The sequence below is a fragment of the Coregonus lavaretus genome (genome assembly GCF_964263955.1).
Source record: "Coregonus lavaretus genome assembly, chromosome: 39".
NCBI lineage: Eukaryota > Metazoa > Chordata > Actinopteri > Salmoniformes > Salmonidae > Coregonus > Coregonus lavaretus.
In genome coordinates, this window is record NC_140026.1 from 23,209,879 (window position 1) to 23,219,353 (window position 9,475).

The following is a 9,475-nucleotide window of genomic DNA, read 5'->3' on the forward strand; positions in this document are numbered from 1 at the left end:
CAAAACAGAAAGGGTATCATATTTTAAATTATTTTATTATCTGCAGATAAAAAACAAGTTATCAAGCAAAATACTACTGTATGTAGCTGGGACACCTACAGCAATCCCCTTTAAACAGTGCATGGTCTTTCTGGTCACTTTCTAATCATGAGGTTGCCTATTGCAGCTCTGGCTAGTCTCAAAACTAAAGGCCACCTAAATTAAAAAAAAAAAAAAAAAAGGCGACGTATAAGGCAACGAATAGCTAGCATAGAAGAGACAACATAGCAGGGTTGGACATTGTTACACGGTAATAGTCCGAATCACTTCCACGGATTTCAGTCAAAAAGATTAAGATTAAGTCAAGACTAGAAAATATAGAATGGAATTCTGACTGCTTTAACAGAGCAATTCCCCCATCCCATAACATGTTTAGGGACAGGGTGTTTTCACCATCTAAACGCCCATTACTTTGGCTTTAAAATAACCTCCACACATACGTAATTGAGAACTCAACAGTTGATGTGCGCTACTGCCCTGTTGATCCTCACAAAGTGACAGCAATTTAATTTTTTTAATGGCCCACGATACACAATCATTATTGAATCACAAGATTAAAAGGTGCGACTTGACCAACATATGTTCAACCTTGATTATGGTGACTACCTCCACTCTTAAAACACACACGTACACGTGTCATGTGCTTACCGACCCTTGTATGACATTATTGGTAGGGCCGGGATGATACCAGTATCACAATATTTTTTCCATGCCAAAAATGAAAACACGAACCAGACCAAAGTCTTTGGTCCTTTAAAAACCTGCTGTACATACAATATTGTGTGCTATAGCTTGGAAAATAAATAAAAAATGTGACTCTGGATGACAACTTGATGATTTATGTTTCCAACATTAGGGCTGTTTTCCTAAAGAAGTTAAATCTGCTTTGTATTGTTTCCTTGACACTATACTAACGAGTATCGTCCCAGCCCTATTTATGGGGACTTGTGATATGATTACTAAAATAACATTTGGATGAAAAAAGAAAGTTAATCGCAGAATGTGAAGGAGATGCAAGCAAGTTGATGCTGCAGTCTTCTTTGTGTTGCCTTGCCTCTCAGTCACAGTACAACGGAAATGTCCTACAGACAGTCTCATCGTTTTTTCTCCCAATGAAGAGAAAGTCTAGCCTGGTCCCAGATCTGTTTGTGCTGTATAGTCAACTCTTATGATAATGACCATAGGATTTGGCTATACAACACAACCAGACTTGGGAACCATGCTAGAGAAAGTTCTACAGAGTCCTCCTTCTACAGAGATTTACGCTGGCGCTTCATAAAGGACATGGTGTAGTCTCCCGACGGCGTGCTCTTCTGCCTCTTCATCTGCACCTGTGACTGGGCGGTGAGCTGGAGCTTGATGGCGCTGGAGTTGACCTTGGCTGCAGACAGCAGCTCCTTCATGCCCTTCATCTTCTTGCTCTGGAAGGCCACCAGTGGACCCCCACTGGGGGAGGGCAGCTGCTGGGGAGGAGAGGGCACTGGGCTGGAGGACTTGGCCTTGCCTTCGGGGTCTCCACCGCGGAGCCCTGAAGAGCGACGCCGCGTCCCGCCCTCGCCACCTACTTTCTTAGCCTGGGTGGGTTGGGTTGGTGGTGGGACAGGGGTGGTGGGGGTGGATTGTGTAGGAGGGGAAGCCTGGTCTTCCAGTCTGGACTCACGCCTCGGGCCACGTCTCCGGCCTTCGCGAGGGTCCTCGCTGGATTGGTCATCGTCGTCCTGGAGCTCCGGCTCTTTGGTTATGATGGACACTTTCTGACGGATCTGTGGAGGATGTAAATACATTATATATACAAAAGTATGTGGACACCCCATTCAAATTAGTGGATTCGGCTATTTCAGCCACACCCGTTGCAGACAGGTGTTTAAAATCAACCACACAGCCATGCAATCTCCATAGACAAACAGTGGCAGTAGAATGGCCTTACTGAAGAGCTCAGTGACTTTCAACATGGCACCGTCATAAGATGCCACCTTTCCAACAAGTCAGTTCATCAAATGTCTGCCCTGCTAGAGCTGCCCTGGTCAACTATAAGTGCTGTTATTGTGAAGTGGAAACGTCTAGGAGCAACAACGGCTCAGCCACGAAGTGGTAGGCCACACAAGCTCATAGAACTGGACCGCCAACTGCTGAAGCGCCTAGCGCAAACAAATCATCTGTTCTCGATTGCAACACTCACTACCGTGTTCCAAACTGCCTCTGGAACCAACGTTAGCACAATAATTGTTTGTCGGGAGCTTCATGAAATGGGTTTCCATGGCCGAGCAGCCGCACACAAGCCTAAGATCACCATGTGCAATGCCAAGCGTCGGCTGGAGTGGTGTAAAGCCTGCCGCCATTGGACTCTGGAGCAGTGGAAACACGTTCTCTGGAGGGATAAATCACGTTTCACCATCTGGCAGCCCGACGGACAAATCTGGGGTTGGCGGATGCCAGAAGAACGCAGCAAGGGGGGGGGGGGATCAACTCCATGATTTTGGAATGAGATGTTCGACGAGCAGGTCTCCACATACTTTTGGTCATGTGGTGTAATTTACAGTGAACACAACGTGAGACAACATAATTAAAAGGTGAGAAAGAAAAAAAGGACACAATAACATTGTTTCAAAGGGATGTACCACTACAATCTACAGCCAAGGTTTGTGGAAAGACCATGTTAGATTGTATTTGGAGTAGAATATCTATTTAAAGTGAATGGGGAAGGGTTTCGGTTTTAAATCAGGTTTGTGGTGTTTTACCTGTGCGTCAAAGCGACTGAGGGACTGGACCAGGTAGGTGGCCCAGCCCACGTGAAGGACAGGGGTGGGGCTGCCCTCCTCCCACTTACAGATGCCGTCATAGAAACGCAACAGGTGGGCAAAGCATTCTGGGTCCTGGAGGGCAGCGGCCTGAATGGGCAGGTCCTGAGGGGGGTGGAAGAGAGAGTGTGAGGGAAATTGTTGATATTTAAAAGGAAACTAACAGAGAATAGCTAGAGGCATTAGCTGAATGCCTTGTTCTTTGACTTGAGATTAATAAGGGGAAACATTTTATTCCATTCTCATGTAAAATTCCACTAGTGCCTTGGTGGCATTACCTTCTCTCCTCCCTCGCTCCCCTCTCCTCCGCTCTCAGCAGCTGCAGCTGTCTCCTTCAGCAGGGTGGGGATGACGTCGTTGGCAATGTCAAAAAACTCCTTGTAGATCTCTTCGTCCTCGCGGAAGTAGTTGTAGCTGAGAGACGGGTGAGAAATCACACATTCTAACACACATACGAAGTGTGACTTATTGAAAAGTGGCAATTCTTGACTATCTATCACTAATAAAATTGTCCTGTTATTTGTTTTCCACATAAGCAGTACATGGGGTACTAAAGGTGTGTGCACTTGTAATCACTGTTGTATCCCTTATTTTTTGTGGGAAATCAAAACACTATAGCAAACACTCAAAAACGTCATGTTTTGTATATCTTTGTAGATCACACGCCATGTTCCTTTTTGTCGTGATAGCGAACAGAGATTAAAGAACAATAGGTGAAACAGGAAAGGAAAGGCAGAGGGGGAAAGGGAAGCTGAGAGAGGAGGGGAGGGACGGAATGCACCGACTGCTGCTCTGGGCGTGCCTGTCTCTCACATCCTAGAGAAGACATTCGGTCAGTATTTTTAGCCCTGGCAGGGCGATGAAGAGTGTGTTTAAGTGAGAGGAAAGTGCAGAGAACTGTTTCAAGCTATATAAATGGGTATAACGCCATACAAAACAGAAATACTGCCATGCAAAACCTCAAGCTAGAATGAAATGACAATTTCAGACAACTTGCTCTGGATTTGAGACGACAACCACTGTAACTAACGCCATAAAGTTCTGAGGAAGTGTTCAAAAACATTACTGCTAGGGATCTGCTGCCCTCTGCTGTCAGAAAGGTGAAACGTCAACTGATGTAAATTGTCACTGCATACCTCAGCCAGAGATGGTCAACAGGCTTTGTCTCAGCATCCATGGAGATTTCAATATAACTTATCATACCGTATAAGGCATTACCATAACCACCTAACAAGGACACTTAAATTAATGATGCCAAAGGTTATTTCTGTGGGTCAAACACACTTATTGCAATAAGACTGACAGTTGACACAGAGGAGTAGTGTGTAAGATGCATAGAGAAGGTAGCTAGGCTGGTTGCTCCAGTAACATACTCCTGCATGACCTGTGCAGCCTCGGCCCAGGCCCCCAAGGCCTCCCGGACCTCCCTGTGTCTGTAGTGGTAGCCAGCCAGGTACATGAAGGGGTAGATGTGCTCGTTGTTGTAGTACTTCTTAGCAGAGTTCACAGCCTAGAAACAAAATACAAACACACTTTAAGCATACGAATTCACACTAATGACAAAGTTTGGGAGTGAAAGCCATTAAAACATCAATTATTTACCAAAGTTAATGAAATAACCTGTATTTTAAGATCATTACATTTTTTTTCAAGCCTTTGGTAAGCTTTTCATGAGAATGTGTACAGGTCTCCACACACTCACTTTAAGGTGAATGGCGTGGGGGCTCTCTTTGCCAGGGATGGGCTCCTGGTCCTCCAGGTCTGCCAGGGTGCCCATGGCCATGGGGTATCTATGGCACAGCAAGGGAAAAGAGCTTGAGTTTGTTGATATGATAGAATAAGAACATTTTTACTTAAGAAAATAATTCATTTGGATGTAACCATGAGGCATTTTCACCACAACAATTCAAAACAACTGATCGTTTTTCAGATACTTTTTGGTACATTTAAAAAAACAAAATCACCTTTCCAGGTCTCCTCGCTCATACAGCAGCCATAGAAGCCTCTGTGCACAAAAAAGATCAGAGAAAGAGGACATCACACAGAAGCACTGATCAAGTAAATATAAACTACAGTTCGGGCACGCTTGATGTCTTGGACTTTGATGATGCCGACAGGTGCAACTCTCCCCTTCCAATATCAGGAACTCCTATTCATTATATCACACATGTGCTTGTGCAGGGATCCTCAAACTTTTTTGCGTCGGGCACCCCTTGTGATTGCAAATTCATCAGGGACCCCCCTCATAATATCAGAACACAACTTTTAATTTAGAGTGCGATAAAAATAGCATAGAAGCAGTTTTACAAGACTTCTGCAGTACATGACCCGAGTAATTAAGTCTCGGGCCCCGGGAAATAACATCTTAAAAGGCCCTCCTCTTGGCATCAGAGAACATTTTGCAATTATAAAGCTAATTCTCTGCAATTCTGCACATTTTGCCTTGGGGGAGAGAACATTTGCAGTTTTAAAGCTTAAATTACAGCATTTATTTTCAAAACAACATTTTGTGGGAATAAAATATGAATTTAGTTGATTATTGTTTTTTATACATTTTGAGATCTGGCCATGGACCCCTGACCCCACTTTGGGAACCCCTGTGCTAGTGTACATCTATTGTTGATATTGGTGGTGGTCTGACCTGCTGAAGTTGTAGAATCTCGGAGCTGTCAGTGTGCAGGTCCAGAGAGGGGTTGATGGCACACACCATGAAGGCCACCTCCATGTTCCTGTTACACTTCATATAGGAGCCCTTTAGGTACAGCCAGCTCTGGGGAAGGGCGGGAGAGGTGGGGGTTAGGGCTGAGAGGTGTTGTGTTTTACTCTGTGCTTACAAATTCAAGGTGAGAGAAGTGTGTGTGTGTGTATAGAACAGCTGTTATATGTAGCTATATTAAAAAGGTATGTGAGAGTGCATGTTATTATAATGAGATGTAATGTTTCTGCAGGGGATGGAAGTATCTCTGTACCTTACTTACCCTCTCACCGACACCGGCAGCAACTGTCTGCCCCCTCCGGTCCTCGTTGCCCTTTCCGTGCCAGGTGACCTCTGCAGTCTCCTCTCCGTTCTTGCCAAAGATGACCCAGGCGTGGTCCTCGGACAGGGCCAGGTGCACGTCCCGCAGCCCCAGCACCTGGCATGCCGCCACCACCGCAAACGCCACCCCCGAGCTGTCCAGCTTTGTGCCTGTTCAAAATGACAAAAAATGATACATTATTAGTAGCTTTACCCCTCGTTCAGACAACTGATTGGTGTGAGTATGGACACACTGCAATGACACAGAAACATGTTTGTCCAAGAAATACAGCTGCTGGGCCACAAATGCAATACAGCTAAACATCCAACATATGAGATTGTATCAATATTATACATCATATTCAATTAATGTAGTTGTACTCCCATATAACCCGTCCCTGCACCCAATGACCCCTACCAGTGATGAGACTGAAGAGGGACTGGATGTGGGCGCGGTCCTTAAAGTAGGAGCGGCTCAGGCTGTTCCAGATGACGTCAGACACTTTCTTCACAAGTTCCCTGCTGGACTCGCCGGCAGGCCTGCGGTACTGGGACAGATCCACCGCGCCCCGGATCTGGGCTGCGAAGCGCTCATGCAGGGCCGATAGCATCCCTAACTCCACTGTTGGAAAGCAGGAGTTTGGGCAGTCTGGCTCCAGCGGCTCAAAGCGCACCCCCGGGACGTTTATTGGTATGACTCGGTTGACAGCCAGGAAGTGTTCTACAAAGCCCAGGACCAATGAGAGAAGGGCTAGGTCTGGTTCGGGTTTATGGAGCTCCGCTTCGAACAGCGCAACCACACCACCAATCCCCTTCAGGGGAAAGTGCTTCTTCTGGGCTGAGTGTAGCCCCATGTTGACCCCTCTCCTCTGCCACAGCTAGCTGTCACTCACTAGGCTGGTGTGTCTTCTCCACTCTCAGCTGTAGTGATGTCATAGGGGCTGGATGAGAGCAATGTGGAAATCAGTACCAGCACACACTTTGAAATCACGTGTGCAGTATTTTTTCCTTAAAATTCAATGGCATTTTTCACCTCATGGAAAAACATTTAATAGACTAGGTTGCCTTAGTGGGCGTGGCATTTATCCACGTATCCATTCATTACGCAAAATGTGTTTAAAATGGTCAACTAATACCGGGAAGAAATATTGATATCTGATACAAAACTGGGATGATTAAGAATAAGGTTTTCAAATAATAACAAATCCAGATTATTATAGCTAACAAACTTTTCAAAGAGCTGGTAGTGCATTCAGATTTCTATCACCTGAAGCACGAGCACAAGATACTTGCCGAGCTCTCGCACGTGTTTAGCTACATGGTTCTGCGCATGCTTCAGGTGATAAAATCTGAACGCAATACCAGCGGTTTGAAAAGTTTGTAATTATACTTTCCTGTGGTTATATTGTCTCACATTACTACCGCCAAAATGACCAACCGTACAGATAACCGGTAAAGTACATTAAAATATAATTGTATTCAACATTCTGGCTTGTAGAGGTGTTGAGAGTTAACTTTCCTGATTCAAACGCTCATTCTGGCACCTTAGAGGATGCTGCCCTGCTATGTAACGTTACATAGGCATAGACATGGAACACTGGTCACTTTAATCATGTTTACATACTGTTTTACCCATTTCATATGTATATACTTTATTCTAGTCCATCCTATTCAACTATTGCTGTATAAATACTATTATATCCACGTATTCTTCAGATATACTATATATTCTATCCACACACGGTCCATAATGTCTATACATCCAATCACACACACACCTCTGGTATTGTTATCTATTACTGCATTGTTGGAGCTAGGAACACAAGCATTTTGCTACATCCGTAATAACATTTGTTAAACACGTGTATGCAACCAATAAAATGTCATTTGATTTCTGCCTGGCGTAGAATTTAATGCAATTCAACGTCGGGTTTCCAGGCAACTAACTACAGTAGCTAGGTAGGTTAGATAGTTTGCTGAAACTGAAAGGTTTCAACAACCCACACAAGACCGGAAAATTAAAAACAAGCTAGCTAACGTTACCTAGCTTATTATTAAGATTCAGTTCTGGTCAACACCAAACATGCAGGTGGAGGAAATGTATTGAAGCTAAAACAGGCAGATGCAAATGACAACAAATATGCTAGCTGAGCTAGCAAACTATGCTAGCAGTAATCATGCCAAAATGTAAAACTACATGAACACAACTTGTGTATTTCAATCAACTTAAACATTCCCAAACTCATAGCCCGCTCATTAAATTTTTACAAGAAACCTAATACGTACCCGTTTGTTCAAAGCTGCACCCACATGTTTTTGTTTGTGCCTTGCTTTTGCCGCGCAGTTCTGACTGTGTTGGTCTGTTCAAATGTGTCAGAACTCGAAGATTTGGCGCGCTTGCTCAATCTTACATTGAGTCGCGCTCAATGTAAGATTAGTTCAGAGTATCCTCATATCTACGAAGCTGCACGCCCAGTTTACACGTGTTTGAACAAGCGCCCTTGTTTCTGGGTTAGTGCTATCAAAGACTATGGATAGACTGACAAGATATATAGCTCTCCGCCCTAACAATGGAGTCGTTGTCCATGGCACGCCGGGCTGTCTAGCGCCCACGTATCCTTTTTTTGGATTGGTGGACACATCTCATTATTGTAATCCTTTTTGAATATTCGATGAGGGTTGATGACGTCAACCGCCTGTATTCAATGGAGAGAGAGATGCTTTGCTACTAGCCTCATGTCATGAATATCCATAGCAATCTCCAGACAACTCCAAGACGTCTTTTTTCTCAAAGTTGCCGGAATGTCACGTGTCCTACTTATATCAGTACACTCCTAACAACTTAAGCATTACGAAACTTCTATTCGATCAAATTAACCTCACCTAGGAAGTAAGCCATTCATTTTTTGTTGTTGACTAAAGTCGACTCTCTCGTTGACCTCCATACAAAAACTCCTTGCTTGGTGTGCGAAACAACGAAAATACGCCACCTATTGGAGGGAGACAGATTTTCCGCCGAGTTGGGTCTCTCTTCCTCTTCCTCTCTGGTGCTAGCCAGAATATATCCCATAGAAAATGATAGAGGCCTCTAGTGGCCAAAAAAGGCAGTTTTAGCATGGGAAGCGCCATTGAGGGCTTCCACCATTTTAAAATAGTCAAAGTAGTCAAGTGAGTGGGGATTCCTATGGGTTGTAGCCTCTATAGAGGCCCACGGTGGAGGAGTCATAATACCCATGAAACCTAGGAGTCAAACAGGGAAATGGTTTCAATCATTTTTCCCATAGGGAATTTTAGAAACTGGATTTTAGGCTGTGTTTCGTGTAGGCTTACTCTGGGGTGACGTTTTGATAATCATGTAAATCTCTCTCAGACAAGGTGACTTTTATCAATATATTCGGTTCCGTTTACCCTCGATTTGAAAATGCTAATTAGCATCAAAGTAGAAATGCAAAACCACAAATCCATGCACGTCATCTAACAGAAACCTTTGCTAACAGGTATTGTGTCAATTTAAAACTTGCACAAGACAGTTCTCAGAATTGTCCATTTAAAGAAATGTTGCCAATTTATTCATTACTACATTTAGCTAACATTAGATAGTTAATCCAGAGATTCTTACCTT

The 9,475-nt window shown here is 44.1% G+C and overlaps 1 protein-coding gene across 1 annotated transcript; it reads right to left on the reverse strand.

Annotated features, from left to right (window-relative positions):
- Positions 1-503: 503 nt before the first annotated feature.
- On the reverse strand, positions 504-8,228 carry LOC311112787 (menin-like). The gene is made up of 10 exons (XM_084155927.1): positions 8,140-8,228; positions 6,272-6,794; positions 5,816-6,024; positions 5,479-5,607; positions 4,802-4,842; positions 4,540-4,627; positions 4,211-4,347; positions 3,116-3,251; positions 2,778-2,942; positions 504-1,802 (listed from the first exon to the last, which is right to left on the reverse strand). Exons 2-10 carry the CDS (start codon positions 6,705-6,707, stop codon positions 1,290-1,292), a joined length of 1,854 nt encoding a protein of 617 aa, XP_084012053.1. The 5' UTR covers positions 6,708-6,794; positions 8,140-8,228; the 3' UTR covers positions 504-1,289.
- Positions 8,229-9,475: the final 1,247 nt, after the last annotated feature.